Below are 25,331 nucleotides of genomic sequence, written 5' to 3'. Positions count from 1 at the left end.
ATGTGGACATGCCTGTATGTATACTTTTGGTCTGGGGCTGTTTTGTTTTGGCCCTGCCCCTTTGCTACAGTATTGTGTTTCAAACTTTGCAACAACAGTTTGGAGAATGCCAAACGCCCCCATGCACAAAGCAAAGTCCATAAAGAATTGGTTTTGTGAGTTTGGAATTGTAAAAACTGCCTGACCTGTAAAGAGCTCTGACCTCAGTTCCATCCAACACCTTTGGGATGAACTGGAAAGCCAAATGCGAGTCAGGCCTTATCATCCATCATCAGTACCCGACCTCACTAACCCTCTTGTGGGCAAATGAGAGAAAATCCCTGCAGCCGGGTTCCAAAATACAGTGGAAAGTCCACATACTCTTCAACACAGTTGTTATCTATAAGAAAGGTCTGCAGCGTCTATATTTCCTGCATGAACTGAGACAGTTTAGAGTGGACAGAGATATATTGGTCCTCTTCTATCGCTCCTTTGTGGAGAGCTTTTTAACTTTCTGTGCCATTGCCTGGTATTTTTCATTGTCAGTGAATAATAAAAACAAACTGCATAAGATAGTCAATATGTCCAGTAAGACTGCTGGACAACAGCAAAATTGCATAACGATGACCTGTGAGTCCCGAGTGGTGAGGAAAGGGCAGGCAATTATTAAAGATGTATCACATCCCATATAGAACGCCGTCCCTCTGAATCAACCAGGCTCGGAGATCATTGGTGCCTACTAGTAATGCATTACTGAACAAACTGAAACAGAGATAACTGAACCTCTGTGTGTGAGGGTGGGTGCTGCACCTTATAATATGAAGAACACTTTGGTGATATTTTGTGTATAAGTCTGTGATTATGTTGAGGTGTTCTGTTGTTGTTGGTATTGTAGTTGTCTGCTTGTTTGTCTGACAATTGCTGTATGGCACATGATGGATTTTTGAAAATACTAATGAATATCTATCTATACTTTTGACTTGTGGCACGTACTTGTTTGGGGCATGTTCAAGACAAGTTTGAGTCACTTCTCAAGCCATGCAAATTGCACGTCAACTGCAAATTGTTCAGGTCTCTGACTGCTTACCACTAAGATGATATTTGAATATCTTCATTAAAGTTGTCAGTAGGTGTTTTTTTTTCTCTTTTTTTAATATAGAACAGGAACCAAGTCCCTTTGATCAGCCTAATTATTCAAAGTTTGTGTGATTCCCCCAAGCTTCAACTTGAGACTTTTTGCTTTCAATTCTTAAGTCAAGTCAAATCTTCAGAGATTTAAGTCAGTTACAAGTGTGACTTTGTTGAGAGAGCAATCTCATCACAAGGTCCATTTAGTACAGCCGTTCTCGGAGCTTTCGATCATATCACAAGATCTTCATCAGCAGATGTATAAATGTAAATGTCTTATATTTCTGTAAGCTGTATTCTGACTCATTTTTGGTTCATTTATGTTTTATATCACCAAACATCTCAAAATATGAATCTTAAATTCTACCAAGGAGGACGAAAATATCCATCCACCCACGTCTGGATCCTTTGGGTTTCCAAGTTTAAAATCAGGACAAGAGACAAACACAATGAACATAGGCAGCAGTAAATGCATACATTCCTCTGTGGATCTACTGAGACAGAAACAAAGAAAAAAGGACAGAGGGAGATGGAATAAAAGAGGGAGAGGCAGGGAGCAAGAAAACTTTTCTTTGTTTACTTTGTGGGAAGCAGCTACCCCTGGGAAAGTAGCATTTTTTCCTTTTATCTGACATAGTTCTCACTGACTACCTAACTGCAGCTTAAGCAGTTGAAGCACTAACAGCTGTGCCTAAAGACAATGGGACCAACATCAGTTACTGTATTGCTCCTTGAGGGGAAACAGCTTTTTTAATCAGCAGATCATTTTTCATTTTGTCTTTTTGTTGAAATGCAGATTTTGCACTGCACAGTGAGGCAGCTATGAGGTTTATGTATTGAGAGCCAAGTACAACAGTCTCCACGCCAGTGACATGTTCCCTGTCCAGAAGAGGCTCAACTGTGGGGGCTGACCTCTCAGTAATCCATAAACATCTCAGACCCAAACACACACACGTACACAGACGCACACATGCGCACACATGCGCACAGAAAACCCAATCCCCTTTTCCTCACATGGAACTAAAGACAATTGGATTAACACTCGGACTGTAAGGACTCTTTCCTTCACAGCTTATAGCACCTGAAAGTGCTGTGACAGTGTCATCCTCTGTGACAACAAAACCCTAACAAATGGAGCTAAACCAATGAGAGATATAAATGTGCATTTCAAAGAGCAGAGATCCGTAGTAAGAAGTGATTGCCTCTGACCGCAGAAAAAAAAAAAACCCAGGTCCAAATGGGAAGAAAAATGGGCTCCCTTCTCCTCTAGAAAATATTTTCCACCTGGTTAAACCATACAATCTACTGCGATGTGAGCAGAACGGTAAAATCTGCTTCTCAAAGACGAAACGAGTGAGATCAAAGCAGGCACAGCGCTGCAGGAGAGCTGCAGTAACCAAGGTGGCACAGGATGTTCTGTCTTGACACAGGCGGAGGTCACAGTCCCAGACACACCAACCCTTCTTATATGTGTCGCTGTTTCCGCAGCAGCTGCAATCAAACATCAAGAGAGTGTCTGGTTGCTCTATGCGTCCGTCAAGTTGCATATTCATTTGGCTGAGGCTTACAGATGTATTCAGAGTTGGCAGCGTTGGGGTGGGGTTTATTACCACGCAGCCTAAATTGCTGAGTGACCTTTTGCTCGCTGCCTGCATTGACAAGTTTGTGAAAAGGTTCCACTCACTTGCTGATGGATCCCCGGGATAGCTGACACAGAAAGCAAACTAAAGCCAGAGAGAGGACGAAAGGGTGGGGGGAGAGGATAGGAATGTGGAAATGTGGCTTGTTTAGACTTCACAATGTTTGGTTTCACGCTGTCTTGTAATTTTTAGAGTTATGACAGCTCAGACAGAGCATAACACCAAAGTCATAGCTGGTAATTGGATAGGGCAAAAGGCTCTCTGTGTGTGGTCCGTGTAGGCAGTCACATGTCCCATCCAATCTTAATGAAGAACCACAAAGCTCTAACTCGCTTCGCTTACATCTAACCACAGTTTATCCCACAAAGATCTCTCCTTTTCTGTCTCTTTCCTTTTCTCACTTCATCACTCCAAGACCCGAGAGGGTGTGAGCATGATTCTGAAAAGTGTCAGCGTTGACTTGCCCTGGCACCTCATGCCATCTGGCCTCTCCCCGCTGCGGTGATACAGACATCAGTGAATGACAGCGTGTGAACAGGCTCTTGTGGATTTAGAGGGATTGCGCATCAACAATGGGCGGCCACATACACGGGACATCTAATCAGCCCGGTTTCACTCTGCGTTTGTTTTCAGAAGAAGCGTTTGAGCAACAAGAATGCGAGAAGGGCACTTGAGGACTTTCTGTTCCCAGCGCTGTTACTTCAATGATTCACAGGCAGCATTTTCCCACCTCCAAGCTGCAAATCAACATAATTAATACTTAAGTAGACCTGGGTGTGTGTTCTTTTCTTCTCTTTGTTCTGTTCCTCTTCTCGCTTCTCTCTTTACACTCTCGTAATAGATCAGCGCCTACAGGTCTTCATTTGGGCTGGTTCCGCTTTGTCTGAGAATATTGATGTAAACACTAGAATAAACTGCTCATTTAGAGAAATAATTTGACATTTTTGGGAAGTGTGCTTATTCTGTTGTCTTGCCAAGGGACACATTAATAGCACCGTCATGTTTGTATGCTAAATATGAAGCTACAGCCAGCAGCCAGTTAGCTTAGCTGAACGTAAAGACTGGAAATAGCTTCATCAAACTTTCAGCAAAAAGTCTATAAACGTCTTTCTCTACATGTCATACTACTCCTTTAAACCAACAGCTCAGTCCAGATGACCTCAGGAGGTAGAAAAGGTCACCTTGTTCTATCTTAATTTACCCATCAATTTTACATCCTCTACCCCACCCTCTTGCCTTCATTTTACATTCAAAACAACTTGGCTGATTTCTCAATCATCATTTATGCACTTTTGCTGTCTTTTCATTACTGTCTCAGCACTGCACACTTTCTCTGTCCGCCCCGAGGAGTCCTATCTTACAGAACCCCCCTGAGGCCCACTTTTGTCAGTTTTGGATAGTGGAAGGTTAAATTACAAAACCGTAATTTATTGCAAACTGATTAAGATTTTGTGTGTGTTCATGGAGTCCATCCCCTTCACACACACACACACACACAGGTTTACTAATGTCACTTTTGGGCTATTTACATAGGGAGACCATGTAACCATAACCACTACTTGCCTAAACCTAACACTAACCTTAACCACCGACCGAAAAATCCAATCCAAAAGTTTTACCAATTGTACACAGCTTTTGTCCCCAATTGCACAAGCCATCCCCAATCAATTCGTCTTAAGTTTGATGTGTGTCCCTGAAAGTGCCTTCAGTCATACCCTCCCCCCAGCACAAACACACACACACACACACATATACACACACAACACTGAGGTGCTTTATTGGATGACGTGGCTCAATATTAATTGTGGAAGACTCTATGGTGTAAGAATGATTTCATATTAAATATCTTCAGCCATATATTCCTGGAAATGTAAAATGAAATGAGCAACTTTTCATTTTACAATAAATTGAAATCAAATCTGTGGACATGGATTCGTAATTCGAGGGCCCGCATTATGAATCCAAGAGCACGGTTTATTAATCGTGCGCACAGATTTCTAAACCGAGAGTACAGTTTTATGGATCTTTTTTTTTTTTGCCTCAGATAACCCCAGGGGCTCAGAACTATTTTGTTGCGAACACAGCCAACAGCCTTCACTCCCCTCTGTGTTCCTTTGCAATCTCATTTTCCCTTTTCCTTCTGCTGGAACAGGTTGATTTGAATGCAGAACTGCAGCTTTCTCAGTCTCGGTCTAGCTGCGGGCCATGTATTAGATCAAGGCCTTTGCTTTTTCATCTTTAGACAAGGAGAAGAAGAGGAATCTCCCCAGTTCCTTGACTGAACGGTGCTGGGAGCTGCCCGGCCTCTTAGCTTTACCCAGCACATCATCAAACGGACAGTGAGAAGGAAGAAAGGCACAAGGGAGATTGAGGAGTGATCCCGGTGGAGGCCAGCACTCCCACTCGCTCCACGCTGATCACTCAAAGAAAGGAGATCTGTTGGTTGGTTCACCCTGAGCTGTACATTTCAATCAAAACGCAGAAGAGAAGAGAAGAACTCATTCCATGCGAGGTTAAAACACAAGGGTGCATGTGTGACTATGCAGCATGGAAAGATTCACATCATTTACAGTGCACCGTTCTGTTTGGTGTCATAAAAAGATAAATACAAATGTGGAGAGCTGGATGGGCCCTGCTCAGCACTCATACTGTATATAATATGATTGCATTTACAGTATATGAGGTGGGTGTGTAGGAAAGGCCTTCCAGCATGCACCAAGGCAACAGGCTCATGAACATATGTGTCATTTTCTATATGTTCCTGCATTGTTAATGCTGTTATTGTACCCCACACCGTCTCCAATGTTTTCGCAGTTCCATTATTGTATTATTCCAATTTTCTTATTATGAGCAAATGTATTAGACTGTGAGTCATTTTTGTACTTGATTGGTGAAGTTCTCCCTAATGTAATAATTGCTTAATTGTTAATGATAATATTACATTTTTAATCATTGTTGATACAGCTGTGTTGATTGTAAAACCATTATTCAGCTCATAAGTCTTCTCTTAGCTATATTAGATCATCTTTCCTCTGTCTGAACACTCTGAGTTTGAGAATTAGACTTTAATCTACTCATGCTTTTATGAACTTGTAGCAATATACAATTCATTTTTTTGTCTTTATTCCAGCTACATACAGTCTACAAGTGAAAGTACATTTAATAGAGTTTAGTACTCAAATGACAAATTCATAATACCACAGCTGAATGTCATATTTTCTTGTTAAACTGGTCTTTTAACGGTCAGATTTCCACCAACAGATTAACCAACATGTTCACATCTTAAAGTCTTATCTACATTTTTCAGGACTCATTTTAAGGACTCAAAATGGGTTCATGTTTGGGGCACACCCTAAAAATTATTGGTTATGATCCAGCCAACTGTGAATAAGCCTGTTGTTGCTATGATAAGAGCTTTTCATCATTATTTTAAGCCTGAACTGAAGAAGTATTTAACTCCTATAAACAAAAAGGGAGGAGGAACAGTTATGAGATGACTGACATATGTACACATCACACGCCTGTTGTCATCCACTCACCTAAAAATGGATCACCTTAAGCGACCCAAGTCTCATTAATCCGCTTGCCTGAGTTAAGCGTATTGCAGACAGCAACACTCGCTCATCCTTTCTCATCCTATCTGGCCATCACACTACTCAGGCATGCCTCTAAGCGCTGTTTTTTCCTGAATGCCTTTTCAATTCATTCTTGGCAGAGTTCACTGAAATAATACATCAAGGACTATCACAGGCAGCAACCGAAGTTTTACAAGCTGTAAACATACATTCAGCATTGTCGTGGTTGTAAAACATTCAGAGACAGACCGCAGAGGAAATGAGCTCTGAATGTTACTGCAGTGATGTTGTAATGAGCCTTTGGTGGAGTTCAACACATCTGTCACTTGTCAGAGCCACCACCCATAAAGGTCAAGGGAATTTTTCAAAGTATGCAGCATGCTGAGTTTTTAAGCCTCTGCTACTGATTGAACTTGTGGGTGTCTGCTAAGTTGAATGATGGCTCTGAAAACAGGATGGGTATAGATCATTAATTCCAAATCTACAGAAAAGGGAGGAAAAAAAAAACTGGCTTTGAAGAATGGCATTCATTGTGGATGATATGGAGCTGAGCTTGAGGACTGTGTCCATCTAGTGTTCGGACATGGTAATTGAAATAGCGTTATATGAGAGAAAGTGAACTATGTTTTGTATTCTACAGGAATGTAGTGTGGTTTCCTGAGCTGAAAATACAAGTAGCTGTGTGTCAGTGTGTGACTCAGTTTTGTTCTACACCTCAGTATGACTTTATTCTTCCATCATTGTCATACAGCTGTGAAGTGATGTTTTGATTATGTGTTAGTGCTAGTTATTGTCAAGTCTCAAGGCAGCCGGGGTAAATCTTTCACTGCTTAAATAAAAAAAAAAAAAAAAAAAACGAAAAACAAATACAGCGCTTGGCTTTAACCACCATTTTATTTGGCATAATTTAAAATCATCTCACTGTTAGTTCATTTATACAAATATGCTTTTGTTATATATAAAACAATTACAAACAGATTTCTACAAATCAAGTTCCCAGTGTAAAAGCGTAGTACCACGCGCACGGTAGCATACAGCTCCGGGACACAGACAAAGCCCACAGGTGTATGTTCCACTTCAACAGCGTTATCTGAATGAAATTAGGACATGGCCAAAAAAAAAAAAAAAAAAAAAAAAAGCTCACCACAGTTGACAGTTTGACGTATTGTGTACTTACATTCAACCTTCCACACGCCTATCTGGGAAATTTTCACACATCTTTTGGCAGATCTCAAACCACGCATTGCTGTTGTTTCACTACACCTCTCACTCGTGTTGCACTTCGTTTATTCTAACTTTACACAGGCCATAATCTAGGCTGACTTGTAATATATCCATTCGAATGAGTAAATGAAGATAACTATAGTAAAAGGGTTGCTGTTATTACTGGCAGCTGTAAGCACAAATGAGCAACCAGTCATTACTTAAAAAAATATTTTTATAAAATGTATAAAAATCCTCAGATGTGACAAGGCACGTTCCACCAACGCAGCACTTGCTAACTTTATGTGCGAGTTGTGCTTGTGCCTTTGCTCTCTGCACCATGCAATGCAGGGATGTAAACCACAATCTGTTAAGAGCTGTGGGCCGTGAACGCTCTTGTTTCACAAATGCATACAGACTTGCTGAGCGAGATGTCAGTTTAGCACCTGCGTCTCATAAAGGAGGGCTGCAAGAGCAAGTGTGTTTACTGGCTGGAACTAAAAGCAGAAAGCTTCTGAAAAATTACAAAAAGTGAAACCCAGAGTTGGTTGGACCTGTATTTTGAAAAGGTCTCGTGGCACTATAATGAGAACCTTCGGGTTTGACAACGGAGCGCTGCTGTGGTCTTTGGTTTAGATAAGGCACCCGACCAAATAAAAGGCTCCTATCATATTGTAGATACACTGCTGTTACATGGTAGAAAAATTAACAAGGCAGCTATGACACTGCTTCTTCCAAGACGAAGTGATAATTCAACTAAATCAGACAACATAGGAAAAGAAATATATAGCCTAGCACAAGCCAGTTTAAACATATTCTGGTATTATATGCTATACTGAATCAATTATGCAGTGGTCATAGTCTGCTGACCTTAAATGTAAGGCAATAACGCAATTGACAAAGGGTCGTCATGGAGTTCTGGTTTAACAAATCTGAGTATTTACTACAACACACAAACAATCTTACTGATCAAATAAACATAGGCTATTACAAAAAATATATTCAACTTTGGCCATAACCGCACTCGTAGGTTAAAAAACATTTGAGGAGTAAATTTACAGAGTAAATTCAACATAATTAGACAAAATACAGTCTCTGTGACCCCCCACCCTGTCAAAAAGGTCATTCTTAGGCATGTTTTTAATGGCACTCGGTGTGAGTCTCAAGAGTAAGACGTAGACAGAGGAGAGCTTGTACGACAACCTGACTTTCTGACCGTCCGCTTGAGAAATCCAGTACCAGCATGGGTTAATTTGGCAGAGGCCTTACTACACCTGCTCCTCTATTACTGAAGAGGGCAAATGGTCGGCTGCTTTTAATGGGTCCAGCTTATCTTCAAAGGCCTACTGGCTCTTCCATGCGTGGCAGTGAGAGAGCAGTGAGAGAGGCTGGAAGGACAGCCTGCCAGACAGCTCTAACATGCCAGACTGAGCACAAGGGGAACTGCAGCTTTAGAGTTGAAACTCTAATCTGTGCATACTGGTTAAGGGGAACTGGCATTTGTCCGGGAGTCATCACACCTTGTCTGGACTCAAGCTGCTTGAAATTAAAACTTGCTCACCCTCTACTTGGTTGTTTATTACATCTAAATAGGCAAGTCAAAGCATTCATAATGGTGAAGTTGCTTGAGACTCATGAGATGCAACCTAGGTGAGAAGTATGAGGTAGTCACTATTTCTCCACCTGAACAAAGGTAGATCTCTTCTCTCCAGTCAAACAGGGTAGCTCGGTTGGTTGGTTTGGATGTTATTATGGCTTGTGACAACCATGATCAGCATTTTGTAAGGCAAAGCAGAGAAGCTATAAATCTAGAACAGATGTAAAATTGGAAGAAAGTGTAAATATCAAAAGTTAAAATGTAAGAAAAATAGAGGAGATCCGGTCTGTTGCCCCCATTTTGGCATTGTCACTTTGGTGAAGTTGGCAACGGCGTGAAATCCTCCAGGAGATGAATAAGGAAGAGAGGAGTAGCAGAAGAGCTGAAAAACGAAGTCTTAACTGCTGGAGGTGGCATGGAGGCAGCCAGATGACGACCTTCGTTCCTCAGCCTCTCTTTGCATCTGTGGATCCCCCATCATCCCCCTCCACAGTCCAAATCTGGGAACCGTTTATTACAACAGCACACACTTCTTGGTGTTCTTTTTCGTGACTGGATACAACACCGCTCTCACAGCTTCAGCAAACACCTCCCTGACACCTTCCTGCAGCAGAGCTGAACACTCCATGTATTTAACAGCCCCGATCTGCTTGGCGAGGGCATTGCCCTGCTGCTGGGTGGTGGGAGCCAGGCCCTGCTCCTTCAGCTTCTTTACCGTTTCTGCATCGCTCCTCAGGTCTCTCTTGGTGCCCACCAGGAGGATGGGGACGTTGGGGCAGTGGTGAGACACCTCAGGATGCCACTTGTGCCGGACGTTGGCATGGGAGGAGGGGCTGCCAATGGAAAAGCAGATGATGAAGACGTTGGTCTGGGGATAGGAGAGAGTGCGCAGGCGGTCATACTCCTCCTGGCCTGCTGTGTCCCACAAGTTGAGGCTGACAGTACGGCCATCAACGCTCATCTGAGCGCTGTAATTGTCAAACACTGTGGGAATGTATTCTTCGGGAAAGGCGTTGGTGGTGTAAGAGATGAGTAGGCAGGTTTTACCCACTGCCCCATCACCCACCACCACACACTTTATGGTCTGCATCCTGCCTACGACCACTGGGGCTGCAGCACCTGACAACAGAAAAAAAGGGCACCTGGGTGACTACCAATTACAATACTCCAACTCTGTGAAGCTAAGCTAAATGATATGGCACTAATTGTTCAACTTTAATTGATTAGGGAGAAACTGCTGGCCTATAACTCTGAAGAGACAGTTCATACAGCTTTTTACCCAGCTAGCAAACCAGCTAGCCGCCGCCAACATTAGCTCATCGACGTAATTAACGTTACATAGCTTAGCTACAGATTCAGCCGTCCATTTATCAAGAACTTCTGGAAAGTTCAAATCACTGGTGATTGATTACACTACAACAATAGAATCGAAAGCGAGACGGCGATTCTCTGGCGTTTATTTTGTCGCCCTGATCACTTTAGGATACTAGGCGTTCCCCACTGGCTAGCATCAGGCTAAGGAACTAGCGCCTTTGGTGGTTAACAAGCTAGCTAGTTAGCAAACAAGTTGAAAGTTAATTTGCAAGCCACATGTTAAAAAGGTCTGTTCACGACCCGACAACTCCCTACAAGTTACTCGGAAAATTACATTCTATTCTAATACATGTCCTAGAGGTAGAAATTTGCTGTAACAAGGAAATTTGAAGGGTTTTGTGACTTACCGCCACTTGGCTTTCGATCTCTTTTTGCCTGGTATAGTCAATCACAGCCGCATCCGGGGAGCTGTCCATTACGTAAAAAGAGACGTACGGAAACAATGCAAGCCGGGAGTTGTAGTTTCATTTTGTGATAGTTGTTTCCATGACACTAGATGGCAGTGTTAAGCCATTCTGACTTTAATAATAATAATAATAATAATAATAATAATAATAATAATAATAATAATAATAATAATAATAATAATAATAATAATAATACACTTAATTTGCACTTCCATTGATAGTGAAACTTAAAGTGCTTACTAACATAGAACACATAACATGAAGAAATACGAATAATATGAGTTAAGATGAAGACGTTTCTATGATTTAAACCTCCCTGTGAGTTGTGTTGAAAACTGTATTCTGAAGTTTGGCGACAGGAAGAATAATTGTTAAATAAAGTATTATTTGTCTTCCATCTCAAGTGATGTGACTTAGCAAGTGGTGGAGTAAGTATTGATATATTTTATTTAAAGATCCCATCCACACATGTTTGACAAGATATATGCATATAAATGACTCTACTTTGAATAATAATTTGTGTCTGATATTTTTCCTCAAAATAAGTTAAATTGTACTGTTAAAATCCTTTAAATCGCATCTACTCCTTCCCCCTCATTAAAAATCCCAGAATCTATTCATGTAAATATAATTCATTTTAGAAGTTTAACTGTTGGACACAAGATGTTTCCTACTTCACTGAAAACCCCATTCTCCATGTTTGTGCACTGGAGGCTTCAAGTTTCCACATCACACTTGTTTAAGTTGAATATTGGACCAGAATTGGCTTCCAAACTATTTGTGATGTCACAAATCATGATTGTAGGCCTGCTCATAAAAATCGGATTTTCAGTGAGCACAGAAAAACTTTTAACTTTCAGCAGATGAATGTGAAAACAGCCTTCAAGAGTCAAACGCTGCACATACATCATTCTGCACAGTGAAGCTTAAACATTCAACTGTAGGAACAAGAAGAAAAATATATATTTGATTGGAGGGGGACTTTAAGTAAAAGTAGAAATGCCTCCATAAAAATTACTACAATATAAGTAAAAGCACACAAACTCATAATTGTAGATAAGTAGAGGTAGTCATGCAGAATGGGCCCTTTCATAGTGTTATGTTATTTGATTGGATTATTGTATCAATACTAACGATGCATCAACATGTAAACAGCATGTTTATGATGTAGCTGGTCATGGTGGAGTATTATCACTTTATATACTGTTGCATAGTTAATCTGTAACAATGTGTCATGTTTTATTTTACACTTTTTATGTAAAATGTTAATCTTCAAACTAACTACTAACCACATATTTTAAATACATGTTGCAGAGTAAAACAATGTGTGACTCTGAAATGTAGTAGAGTAGAAGTATAAAGTAGCAGACAATGGAAATACACAAATACATGTACTTTGTACACAACTGTACTCAAGTGAAGTACTTTCCACCAGTGTTCCCACTAATGCAGACAAAGGACTCAGCTACAAACATTTGCTTGTAATCAGTATCACATTCAACTGCCAGATTTATGAATAGTGTCTGGCATGACATTTTTCCTGTGTAAGAGACAACATATCTTTCTTTCTGGACTGCAAAGATGATAAAGGACGACTTCATTTTCCATTCATGTGACCTGATGACTCCAATAATTGACTAATAATCACTTTAAAATAATGTAAACCCACACACTGTGCAACCTGTCTTTCAAAAATGACACCTGCTGAAAAGTGTTTTCCTGACCTGACAGACTCCTATCCAACATTTTAACTGTCATTGTCAATGAGGGAGGCTGTTCCTGGATTTTACCAGTCTGTTAACCTTTCAAGAGGAGACTGGATGCATGGACGCCTGCACTCTTGCTTTGGCTTTACCCTTTTCTCTTGAACTTGCTACATTCTCACCATTAAATGCCACTGTGTGTGTCACTGTCTATGCATACATACTCAACGTAAAACAATCCTGTCTCCTGTCTGTTGGACCGCATCCTCTCTTTGGTCAGCACTGGTCTTAAAGCCCATATATCACTTATTCACCTTTAGACAAGTCATTATTCTTTCTAAGCCAATGCTTTCAGATCCAAGCAGAATACTCGAAGGCAACTAAAAGAGGTCTCACTTTAGACTACTCTGTCCTGCACCCCTGGAGACCCGCTGATGATGTCACCTCTATACACTGAGGCAGGTTAAGAGGCCAGCACTGACCGACAACCGGACACTCAAGAACACAAAGAGGCACCAGTTTATTGCCTTTCCCAAGAGGTTCTGGCGTCACTGCGGCCTATAAAGAGAGAATTCCCACTGGGACCCTACACCCACAGTCACCCTCCACCCCAACCCTTGCACCCCACTATTCTGCCAGGAGATTCCCCGGGACGTCTGTAGAATTTCCATGACAACAGCCACTGACAGGATTGGGGGTGACTGTGTCAAGAGATGCAGTAAGAGAGAGCCCAGATGAGAGGGAGAGAAAACTGAGGGTGACAAGAAGACAGAGGACAGCAAGATGCAAGAGCAGAAGTTGAGGAGGAAGAGTGGGGACCGTGAACGTGAAGGCTGTTAAAGCAAGTGCTCGCCTTGAATACAAAATTTAAAAAAAACATCTGTGAGAATATGTCATCAACACACACAAACAGGTAGTTTTTAATTTGGCTGATGAGCACCTTTTTCAGAGAGGAACAACACCACTATCCATATCACCGCATTTATTCGTCTTTTCTTATTTACAAATCCACGTAATACAGTGAATAACACGCAATGCTATTCAATAAAGTTATAGAATCTTTTTATATAAAACAAAAATTACATATATCATCTCCTTGCGGCCTCCTCTTCAGTTTGTAAAGTGCATCAGAACGATGAGGCGTCTCAACAAGAGGATGAAGAGTTCAACATTGTACCGAGTTCAGTTCAGACTGTAGAGACAGTGTGATAACGCAACGATCACTTAGCAGAAGGATCACAGTATTCAAAACATTTGGAAAATTCCCTAAAATAAAATTAAATGCCAGAGAGATTGAAACAGTTTCCCAGATTACAATTCTTAAAAGCATACTTGTAGCACTGACTAGGCACAGGATAGTGTTCACTTGGCTGCATTTTACTGATGTGAATCGCTCTACATATGAACAGTTAAGATGGGTCTTCTTATAGTATCCTATTGCCTGCATAGGACACAAATGGATGTGAAAAGAGGTAGGATGTAGAGGATATACTGTTCTGCTGGTGCATGAAATGCTATCAGTGTAGCTTCTCACAAATGTAGAAGCACATCACTACAACCATTTCATAGAAGTAGAATTTAGTGGAACTAGAGATGATCAAGACCAGAAATCTACTGATGACACAAAAGTGACCTGCAAGTTATGTATTTGACAGCAATCCATAAAGGCATGAGACGTTTGTACAAACTGCACTTTTTCACTCCTATCACCTCCACAGTGGCGGAGCTGTAGTAGCTCGAGGCATTTTGGGACCAGGTATTCGTGAAGCTGTAGGGATTTTAGAGCTAGCTGGTGAGACGCTTGTGCTTGTTGTCTTAGCAGTTTTATGTCTGGCTGCGGATATGACAGCCGTGCGTATGGTCTTGGCTGTGGCAGAGGACGGGCTGTGGGCAGTGCGAGGCTGGGAGGGAACCTGAGTCTCAGAGTTTGGGGCGACTCGTTTAGACACACGGAGAGGAGTTCCTCTGACGAAGGCTGGTTGGGTGTTGCCTGAGACTTTATCGGGCAGAGATCTGTCTGAGACTCTGCGGGTCAGAGTGGACTTTCCTGGAGTCTGTGGCTCACTTACAGTCTGTGTCCTCTCACGTGCGCTATTACTTCGTTTCACATCTGCCTGGACAGCAGCAGCAGGCCGGGTGACAGGGGACGAGCGCATGGATAGGCTGCGAGGAGCAGACAGACGGCTAGGAGTGGGTGGGTTGGTTGGGGCTGGGGCTCCATTTGAAGGCTCAGTTTTGGAGCGCACCCTAGGAATGCCTGTGCTATTGGAAGGTCCCACACGTGACACAAGTCCCCTCTTGGCCCCTATCCCACTACGCACAGGGTTCTTCATATTTCGAGTCTCCTCCTTTGATGTAGGAGACGTTGGAGTTGTCCCCTCTCGAAAGTCACCCTCTCTCTCTTTCCTCCACTTGGAGCAGAGGCTTGGTGCAGGTCGTGGTAGTGGGGATGTTGGGGGTGACAAGGCATCGTAGGATCGTAGGCCTTTCACCAGAGTGTGGCACTCCAGTGTTTCACCCACACGGGAGTATGACCTTGCAATCTCCCTCTCAGGACTTGCTAAGTCGGAGTACTCTCCTGGCTGTGACTGGCTGAACTCTGGTAGACTGGAAGGCATCCAGCTCTCCTCTACAGGTGTTGACGCCTCTTCTGTGTCTGTTTGCTTTATTAGGCCTGCATCAGGTAAAGGCATCACAGCGCTTGTAATGGTAGGTGTCCCTCTGTTCGGTGGTTGTAACTCTACTTTATCTGAAGCATTTATGGATGATTGTGATTGGCTCTCAGATCTCTGGTACCTGAGTGACCTAGCCGTGCTGTCACTTTGAGAAAGAATTCCACTCTTATTAACAGACTGAGGAGTGGACTCATCAACACAAGAGCTATTAGATTTACTCTGAAGAGGATGACTATGGTCTGTCAGCGGCAGGCCAAAACTATGTCTTTGAGTAGAAGGCTGGCTTTTACCACACAGGGAAGATGTATCAGTGTTTATAGCACCAGAGTTTGTACAGGGACTGGGTGATGATTCAATGTTCATTGAAGCCATGTGTTCACGTGACATCTCAGCTTGTTTTTTAAGTCCACATGTTTCTGTTGCCTTCAGTTGGTCTTGTAGGACATATGAAATGCTCTCTGGCCCTTGTTGCTTGACTGTGAAGCCACGTCCATGTTGAGAATGATTAAATGAAGGTTCCATACTCTGGTTGGTTGTTTGGTGGGGCTGAGCCCTGCTCCCTCTACCCAGAACATTTCCTTGATCAACAGGGGAACACGTGCCATCCATCTCCGGAGAACTACAAAGCACAGCAGCGGTCTCATGGTCAGAGGAGCTATTAGAGTGATAACTGGCTGACGTCGGGCTGCTGCCCAGCTCAGGGAAGCTCTTAGGTATCGATGTGATATGGAGATGGGCATCGCTTTGGAGGGTTTGGGAGTGTCTGCGGGAATCAGAGCTCCTCAGGCTACGACGACTCCAAGTGTAGCTTAAGTTCTTCTCCAGGAGTTTCTCCAGCTCATCTTGGTTCTCCTGAATGTGAGGCTCTCTGGCAAGGTTGAGGCTCAAGTCCAACCCCGTACAAATAGCCAAAGAGCGGCGCTTTCCCCCCATCTCACGCTGACGCTCCAGCCGTTTCTGCTCCTTCAGCTCCCGCTCTGCATTCTCCTGTAGACAAAGGAGAGAATCATTTGTCAGTGACGCTTAGTAATGACTTCAACTTGTGTGTCTAATTCTGTAAGACTTTTCCATTTCAATTTCTGGATCTAACCTGGACAGCTCTTTGGAAGCGGTGGCAAAATGAATGGAAGACCCTGCAAGCCTCCTCTAGTTTGAAAGTGCTGTCGTCCTCACAGAAGAACTCCACCAAAGCCTGACTTGACATCCTCATGCCCTCCACCTCATCCTCTGCCTCCTTCAGCCGCTCCTCAGCCACCTACACACAGATGGAAAAGACATATTTTACAGTCACCTTTTCCACTAATGTCTTCATATCCTTTACCCTACCAATTTATTATCTTTCATAAAAAACATGTTACATTCTGGATAAGATACTGGCTGGTGTGTTGAACTTTTAGTTGAAGAATGAGTACATCAAAACAATGTATGTTATACCTCCAGGAAAGGTTGTGTATGCTGCTGAATCTCAGCATCAGTCTGGATGTTTGCCTTAAGCGCCACCACTCTGCTTTTTAACTTGGATAAGTCCTCCAGTACAGACTCCTCACACAACCTGAAAACAAGAAGTTATATAATACGCAATTGTGTTTAGAACTGTAGAGAAATTGCTCGGTAACATCAGCATGATGAAAAGTAATACAACTACTACAAGCTACTGATAGCAGCTGGGTGCCTTTTTCTGACACAAGAATGTGTAAATTTACACTTGTTTTAGGAGTCTGTTGGGGTGTGTTGGTGTTATTAAGGGGGTTTGTGTATTCCCTGAGCCTTGATCACTATCTGACATGATGGAATCCGGGTTTTGGGAAGAGACTGACCTGGAGGCGGAGCCAACATGGCCTAGTTGGCTGGGAAATGACAGTAAACTCTGGTCCTTTTTTACAGCTTCCTGTGGCGACAAACACAAATGATTATCCAGCTATTGTTCCAAAAGATGCAACACGTCATTCGCTAATGTTGACAAAAATGATATGCTATGTGGAGCAGTCTGGCTTGAGGGTCTGTTCTGTAAACACTGTGCAGTGAGACAATTGTTTTTTGCAGAAATGGTGCTAAAACTAATTTACCCAAGAATGTTTCGAGCCAGTTCATGTCCATCAATAATAAATAAATTGAATATCTGTCAAGAAGATGCATTTGACTTCTCTAAAAAAAAGAGGGTGTTTCATTTCACATTTGACTAACAACTCTTAAATTTAATCCCTGTTTTGTTGATAATATTTACTTCCTTCTTTTTCTACTGTATATTTAAATTTCAGATCTTACCATGGCTACAAAATGCAGCAGATTCATGCCCGGCTTGTTGGCTTTGGTGTCAGCCAGTTTGAGCAGTGATGAAATTCGGAAACCAGCGGCATTCCCTGAATATCCACCCTGAGAAGCCATGTACAAGGTCAGAACAACACAAACATACTCCAACAACGTGACAACTTTAAACAAACAATGATACAAAACCCAGGTGCACAGTCAGAGTGACGCCCCTGAACACACACCCAGACCCCTGGTGTATTGTGCACAGATAAAAGGGCCAATTCTGCTTTGTCAGGCTAAAGAAAAGAAAAGAAAAAAATAAAATAAAGAAGCACTCACAGCATTCATGTAGTTCCCTGCTTTCAGCACCAAACGAAGGATGGAGTGTAATTCAGGACAGCTCAGCAGTTCTAGATGAGTCAAAGACAAAGATTCAATATTTTGCCTCAAGGTTGAAACATGATGAGTAGTGTATACAGCTGACAGCTAGGCCTTCAAATGAGTCAGCAACTGTTCTGAAGAACTGGCACTCGGGCTGAGTGGTAAACTAAACTTTCATACAAAAAAAATGCTTCTGAAAGCAGGTTTCTCCTAAATCAGGAAGTTGCTCTGAACAGCAGATTAATTCTAGATAGGAGCATTTAAACAGACCTAGATCATTATATTGGTGGAGTACACAACTCCCTGCTGTTACTTTACCTCTGGCCGCCTCCCTCAGACATCTGGCTGCCACACACAGAGAGGTCACAGCTGGGTCAAACTCTTGTTGCAGGATCATGGCATCCAAACGTAGCCGAAAACTAATGGAAGAGGAAAGAGAAAGACGGATGGATGAATGAACAGGCAGGGGTGAGTGATGATGGAGATGAAAAGGCACTCCTGATCAATCATCACTTAAATAAGCAAGTCAGTACAAAGAGAAGCACATGAGCAGTAAGTGTCTCATTAAAATAAACAGATAAAAACAGCAGTTTTAAAGCTAAAAATCAAGCTGGAAAAACAAAGAATCTGTACTGGGAACATGCTTGATAATTATATCCTATCTAGTGCTACGGTGAGGTGTACCTGGGGACTTCCACCAGCAGCAGAATGAAAAGATCAGGCTCTCCAAGCCAGCTACGCTCCCCACTGAACCTCTTCAGGCGAGATTCCTGAGAGAGAACAGATGCTGAGTCAAATCTGGAAAGCAATATGGAATACTAAAACCAACATGCCGTTAACAGTCAATTCCAATATCTTTCACCGCACTCCTCCGGAAACAGACCACATTATACGACATGGTGTAATGGCAAACTTTTGATCATCCTAACCAGGGCCAGATGATGAGTAAGAGGAGAGAGTGGGGGAGGGGAGGAGAAAGGGGTTGTCACTGTTGTATTTGTGTGACAGAAAAGGCACTTTACCTCCTCATTGTCAGGCAGCAATTTGCAGAGTTCTGTGAGCTTCTCCACTCCGTAACGGCCCCCAGCACCATGCCTGATATCCTCAACTATCTCCTTCGCAGGCCTGTGGAAAAACAACAACAGACACACTGTAAGCATGACATCATTTTTAACACGCGATGGAGCTATCTTGGGTAGACCGGCAGTGGTGTCCTACAGTTTTCAGCCTGAGAAAAGGCAAGAACCCCCAGACACCCAACCCCCAGGAAAACCCATGTTATGAACGGTATCAGCTCTTTGTTTTGCCATGATCACACAATATTGAGGCTTATCCTGTTCTTATCAGCCAAAGTGTCGGGGAAAGAGGGTTGGTTGACGCCGCGCTGGCGACGCAAAGTTGCATATCCACTGGACAAATAAAAGGCAAACGTCTGAAGGGCCTTGGGATGTCAAGGTGAAAGACAAGAAACTGATCCGGCTGACTGTTTGACCTCTGATTTACTTCCTCTCATTGACACATCTGTCCTTCACTCCAGCAGCTTTCCATTATCAGCCCATCACACACAGTCATATTCCATTATGAGATCTTTGTTCTCCAACATATTCACCTCATTTATGGACAATCACAATCACGATTCTGGGTCCACCTATTAAGAATCTAAGTTGGATTAAGGATAAATCATTTTCAGGACCTCACTTTAAAAACGCTTTTTGTTATTTGTTCCAATTCAGTCTATTGAAAACTAAATACTGAATGACATAGCCTATAAATAACACATAATGAGATATTGAAGTGCCTACTCAGGCACTGATATCTGACAATACAAAACTGGATTTTGTTTAAACTACACCCACATTTCAAAAGTAGATCTATCTCTGTTTAAAACAGTCTAGTAGAGGAGGGTTTAGAGGGCAAATAAGCTTCCAATGTTTGTACAGAAGAGGTTCTTTTCACATAATGGCTTTCCCTGCAAGTCTTGACAAATCTAGTTTAGAAGAAAGCCGCTCTTCAGTTGAGACCCGCACAATTGAGTCTCCATGAACATTTCATGCACACGTGGAGGCATGACAATACAGCAACTCAGCACTTCCTTTAGCCTTTATTTCTACCAGCAACAGTTTAATATGTCATTATTTCCAACATCAAAAAGTTAATCTGAGTGATTCAGACGTCATACTCCATGTAAGTGTGCTTTAACAACTATAAAACAGACCCATTCATTATGAGAACTGCAGCTTTGTTTGAGTTAGGCAAACATGCTAAAGAGGCTTTAAGGGATGGATGAATATGACAGGCCACCAGTGGGGTCTCTCTCTGTAGGGGGTAGCTTTACTATTAGACACTCTTTAAGGGCATCAGCAGGTGTCAACTCTTGACTCCTAGGGCTATACCCGGCCACTTACTCACCACCCTCTTTTAAGACGCTTAGTCCAGCTGCTAAGGGTGCACCCTCCCCTGCACCTGTCCCCTGCAATATACTCATGTCCCCTCCCCGACACCAGTCATCCTCTCTCCCGATGAGTCCTCACACTTCTGACAAAAACTGCACATCCATCCTTCCTTGATATACGGCTACACTCTCCACTTCCACTCAAGTGAAGTACTGTTCCCCTGGGCACAGTTGAACACACTTCTGTTTCCTGCTCTTTGAGCTACTTTCAATTTTGACTGATAGCGACCTCCAGGAAATGCAAAAAAAAACCCAGAAACTGGTCACTGTTAGTAATAGTGCTGCACTACTACTAATGATTTTAATAATTGATTAATTGACTAATTGTTTATGAAATGAAAAAATGTGACAGAGGTCCATCACAATTTCTCAGGGCCCAATGTGATGTCATCTACCATTGTTTTGTCTGACCAACAGTCCAAAACCTGTAGATTCTGAATTTACAATGATGCAAAGATTAGTCGATTAATTGATCAACAGAAAATCACAGCAACTATTTTGATAATCTATTAAACATTTTAGAAGCAAAAATGCCAAACCTTCTCTGGTTCCAACTTCTTAAATATGAGGATTTTCTGTGTTTCTTCGACATATATCAGTTAATTGAGTATCTTTAGTTCCTGGACTGTTGATCAGACAAAACAAGCAAATTGAAGGCCTCACAGTGGGCTTTAAGAATATGTGAATGACATTTTCTTCCCACTATTTTTTAATAGACCAAATGATTAATAGAGAAAATAATCAGCAGATTAATCACTAATAATGAATGTAATTGTGAGTTGCAGCCCTAAATGATATAAAACAGCAAGTCACATTTGAGAGGCTTGAACCAGTGAATTTGGAGCATTTAAAAAATGACTGTAACAATTAATCAGTTACCAAAATAGTTGCAGATTAATATTCTGTTGATCAACCAATTCTTTAAATCGGCTTATCATTTCAGCTCTAGTTAGAAATGAATGAGCTTACATCTTGAACTGGCGAAGAAATATTCCAATGTTCATACTGCGTTTGGAGTCCAGTAGGGAGATCTGTAAAGAGGCAAAGGACACATATAAGGTCAACAAAAGAGGAAGAAGTCTCACTATCTTTGTATATTTCCTTTAATGAGAAAAACATCACTGGTATCCCAATGATCTGACCTCCTCTGACTTGTCCTGAGAGGATCTGCAGTGCATCAGAGCAGACCGGCGTCTCAGGGTGCTGGTTCTGTCCTGAGGCTTACTGTCCTTCTGACCAAACAGCTCATCCAGAGAATGGAGGTCTATTGGGAACTCGTCCTCGCCCGGGGCCGCCCCGGTCCACACGCTTTTCCTCCCCTCCACCTTCTCTTTGGGGATACGCTCCCAGTTAAGCTTCCTCAGCCGGCTCCGACGGGCACTGTCCGCTCGGCTAAAAGGCGAGGATGATGCAGGTGGAGGTGGGAGAGGAGGAGGAGGGGGAGGAGGAGGAGGTGGAGGTGGTGGAGGTGCTAGGGGAGGCGGCGGTGGGGCGACCAGCACCGGATGTGAATCCATGGCTGTCACTTCCACAGCGTCAGGGGCAGCGGCGTGGAGGGCAGGCAGTGTTCCATGAAAGGCACGAGACTCCTTGATGGCTACAGTCAGGTTGATGAGCATAGAGGCCGCCGGGTTTGTTAAAGGGGAGGGGTGTTTGGCGGGTGATCGGTGTCTGCTCAGTCAGTGACGTCTTACCCAGCCTCCAGTGAGCTCTAGTTCAAAGGTCCATCAACAACTCCAGCCTAGGAAACAAGACAACAACAAAAAATCTTATCTCAGACATTATTGAGCACAGAAAGAGACAGGAAATCAGGCTTATCCAAGAGTATTGCAACAGAACGCCACTCTTTGTAGCTGAGGCCAATGACCTCACCTGAATATTGTAAGTTTGTCTAACACCTGGCCTGACTTCTCCTTTCATTAGCATGACTCCAGCGCATTGACAAGTAGTCGGAGCTAAGAATGTAACCCCTGGCTCAACTTTCAATGGAAGTTCAAGGCGTTTTTTTGTAGGAAGGTACTAACTGAACAAAATGAGCTCTCTCCCCCACAGCAGGCTGTTTGAAGCAGCTTGTCCCATCCTGTTCAGTTTCACCTGGCCGCGTGCACACACGCCTCCATCACGCACCTTCTCCCTTTTAATTAGAAAACACGGAGACACCAAAGGCGAGGTGGGAAGATGCACAGCTAACCACAAGCCTAAAAAAAGTAGAGGGCTTCAGCAGCTTCAGAAATTATGACTTTAAATATTCTTCTCTCGTTATGGGAGGTTGACGTCTGAAAACTCGTTGCGCGCACTTGCACCAGCAAGTTTCAAGCAGGATTAGCAAAGCAATTAGGAATGAATCAGAGGTCTCAGGTGTTGTGGTTCAAAGTCTTGAATCATGCATGAGTTTGTATTTGGTTGAGAACAAATCCTCCTCGTCGCCCTCCATTGCGCTCTCTAAGTGAATCATAACTTTTGGGAAACTTTAAGGGGGTGCGCTCGGTTGCCAAACTCTTCCACAGAGCGCCGCACGAGCGCGCTGCACAAACCGCCGCCGGTGATCTCATCATTTAACGAGATCTGTATCTTGACAAGCAAAAAATCATTTGACAAACCAGTTGCTCAAGAGTTCGCTGGAAGATTACACAAAGAGCAATTGTTATTATACGTTATTACAGTAGCCTAAACATGCAACGTTTGCCTCCTTTAGTTGGTTTTGATTTAGATTTAACAACTTTTCAGCATTTTTTCATGTTGATATTTGGTATAGGTTTACAACAACCAGGCAGTATATTTCTGTATCTTTTAAGTTCATTTAACATTAAAAACGATGCCTCAGTGAAATGACAGACCGCCGTTGACGTTGTTCCTATGTATCTGATTCCAGACAATAATAAAGTTATTTTACTTACTTGCTGTGGACGGCACTTCTCCAGAGAAGTAACTCCACAAACCCCAACAAGAAATCCAGGTTTAATTTTACGTGGAACCTCGATAAATATACGCTTCAATCCCACTTTTTTTGTTTTGGTTTGTTGTGTCTTCCTCGTCCCGGTGATTTACGCCGCTCCACTCGCTGCAGTCTCTCAACTTGCGGGGAAACTTCCACACAGCTCATCCAGGACGCGCAGGCGCGCTCTTGCACGCTGATATGCCTTTATTGTATCCTCCCAGTTTTCCCATGGGCGGATTTTTAGGGGTTTTTCAGGTGGGGGTGCGCTCGATCTGAACTCCACTTTACTCCACTTCTAGACTTTACATGTCATGATGGGGCTGAATTTCTGGAATGTTTGAGTTACAAAGGATGAAAAAAATTGAAAACAATAACCATCGTCTTTATAAACGGTTCTTTAATCTGTAAGGATTGTTTTAATTGCCTTAATACCTCGTGTGGTCCAGATACGATTGCACATGAAAGCTTGCCAGCTGTCAGGAGCTGTATTGACAGCTTGATAAGTCTCTATTTCAGACTAATCATCATAGTAGGTAGGACTCTGATCTGTAATTGGTGCAGAAGGCCTTGATCAGGCTATGAAGAGTATGCTATTGCGAACCTGAGAGAGGGAGCAGATGGCTATCAGACATGGGAAATGATGTCCACATCTCCTCCCTGAACTATGATCAGCCTGGAAAAACAGAGGAAAACGGGGCATAGGTGAAAGCCAAGAGGCTAGAAGTCGCTCTAGGGTGCTGAAATGGTCCAGGTGCTGGGATGTAGACCCATAACACCGACCTTTCATTCGAGGTGCTGGAGCGCTCCTGGCTCATGTCACCTGGTGCTCCCTGGTCCGGCTCAGGTAGCCCTTTTCACGGGCCACGCTGACAGGCAGTCGTCATCACCTCTTGGGCTGCAGTAATTAGGGGGTTACGACCCTAAAGATCTGGCCATTGTTGTTCCTGTGCGGCAGGGCATGTTTTAGTGTACCAGTGCCAGAATAAACCTCTCTCAGGAAACTTCACTTTCTATTCAGTCACTCAATTCTCAGAGTACAGTGCACTTCTCAGAATACAAGGAAATGCCACTGTTGAGAGACGTCTGCTTTATAGTCCATAAAGGGCCTGAACAACCCTACACAATTCCACATATTATGCCAGCATTCATGTAACACGGGCACTGCGACAGTGATTAATGAATAGTAAGGAGTTAACTTGGCATCCCTCACTTGTTTCACCAAGATGGTTAAATTGCAAGAGACAAAACAGTCTGTGATGTGTTTACATGCCCACTCCCAGCCGGTCCCCCTTTGCATAACAGTGAGCTTCAGAGCCTGTGCTTCACTTGGCCCATTCTCTAGTGAATGAATGTGCATGAGGGTGTTCATGTGTAAGATTTGTGTGTGAGCCAGTTTGAATGTGAGAGGGAATCCATGCATTCAACTTAAACTGCGTTGCGTAGACCTATGGTGAGAAATAAATGTTTGTCCTGATCTTGCGGTATGACATTTCTCTGATGTGTTATGGAAACCTACCACCCTTGGAGAAATAAGGATTAACACACGGGACCTCAAAGCAACAAACGTTAAGAAACACAGTCCTTAGTGTGATGGGGTGGTTGCAGCTATGCACCAAGTGTTAGCCTTTCACCATTTCTCCTTCTTAATCTCACTTTGAAGTCCCAGAAGGGTTACATAAAGGTGACAGCTATTAGTTCCCTCCTCCTCTAACTTACACATACATAATAATGGGTGCTCACACACACACACACACACACACACACACACACACACACACGCATACCAGCAAAATCGCATTTGTTTTCCACAGAACTTTTGCTACGGTGATCAAATTCTATACAGTGGCCTCTGCTGCAATTGGCTTTTCACAATGTAGAAATGAATCCGGATGTGAAGAAATCAATACAATAGATTTTTATCCCAGATGCCCCATTTATACGGCGTGTAAAAATGGCTGAAAACTATTCCATGTGAAACTATTGATGTAACCGTATGAGGGCTTAGTGTTATTCTGCCTCTGGTGAGTCT

At 42.8% G+C, this 25,331-nt stretch overlaps 2 protein-coding genes across 4 annotated transcripts; both read right to left on the bottom strand.

Annotated features, from left to right (window-relative positions):
• Nucleotides 1-7,197: 7,197 nt before the first annotated feature.
• rhogd (ras homolog gene family, member Gd) lies at nt 7,198-10,925 on the bottom strand. Its single transcript, XM_044363849.1, has 2 exons — nt 10,844-10,925; nt 7,198-10,241 (listed from the first exon to the last, which is right to left on the bottom strand). Exon 2 carries the CDS (start codon nt 10,210-10,212, stop codon nt 9,637-9,639), a length of 576 nt encoding a protein of 191 aa, XP_044219784.1. The 5' UTR covers nt 10,213-10,241; nt 10,844-10,925; the 3' UTR covers nt 7,198-9,636.
• Nucleotides 10,926-13,571: 2,646 nt separating this feature from the next.
• Nucleotides 13,572-23,485, bottom strand: fhdc2 (FH2 domain containing 2). 3 transcript variants are annotated; one of them, XM_044364580.1, is made up of 12 exons: nt 23,262-23,485; nt 21,507-22,105; nt 21,334-21,395; nt 18,935-19,037; nt 18,597-18,682; nt 18,231-18,331; nt 17,871-17,941; nt 17,547-17,654; nt 17,099-17,169; nt 16,716-16,833; nt 16,372-16,536; nt 13,572-16,268 (listed from the first exon to the last, which is right to left on the bottom strand). In XM_044364580.1, the coding sequence occupies exons 2-12, from the start codon at nt 21,981-21,983 to the stop codon at nt 14,313-14,315; spliced, it is 3,318 nt and encodes a 1,105-aa protein (XP_044220515.1). In that variant the 5' UTR covers nt 21,984-22,105; nt 23,262-23,485; the 3' UTR covers nt 13,572-14,312. The 3 variants fall into 3 exon arrangements, with proteins under 3 accessions (XP_044220515.1, XP_044220517.1, XP_044220518.1); XM_044364582.1 differs by lacking the exon at nt 23,262-23,485 and adding an exon at nt 22,237-22,876; XM_044364583.1 differs by lacking the exon at nt 23,262-23,485 and adding an exon at nt 22,389-22,876.
• Nucleotides 23,486-25,331: the final 1,846 nt, after the last annotated feature.

This window comes from Thunnus albacares, chromosome 10 (genome assembly GCF_914725855.1).
Source record: "Thunnus albacares chromosome 10, fThuAlb1.1, whole genome shotgun sequence".
Lineage (NCBI taxonomy): Eukaryota > Metazoa > Chordata > Actinopteri > Scombriformes > Scombridae > Thunnus > Thunnus albacares.
This window is presented reverse-complemented; position numbering and strand designations above follow the sequence as displayed.

Coding starts and splice junctions, on each gene's coding strand:
- rhogd (XM_044363849.1), bottom strand. CDS start 10,212: ATGCAGACCATAAAGTGTGTGGTGGTGGGTGATGGGGCAGTGGGTAAA.
- fhdc2 (XM_044364580.1), bottom strand. CDS start 21,983: ATGCTCATCAACCTGACTGTAGCCATCAAGGAGTCTCGTGCCTTTCAT. Junction 18,332..18,596: donor CTGCTGGTGGAAGTCCCCAG/GTACACCTCACC, acceptor CTCTTCCATTAG/TTTTCGGCTACGTTTGGATG. Junction 17,655..17,870: donor CAGGGAACTACATGAATGCT/GTGAGTGCTTCT, acceptor ATGGCTTCTCAG/GGTGGATATTCAGGGAATGC.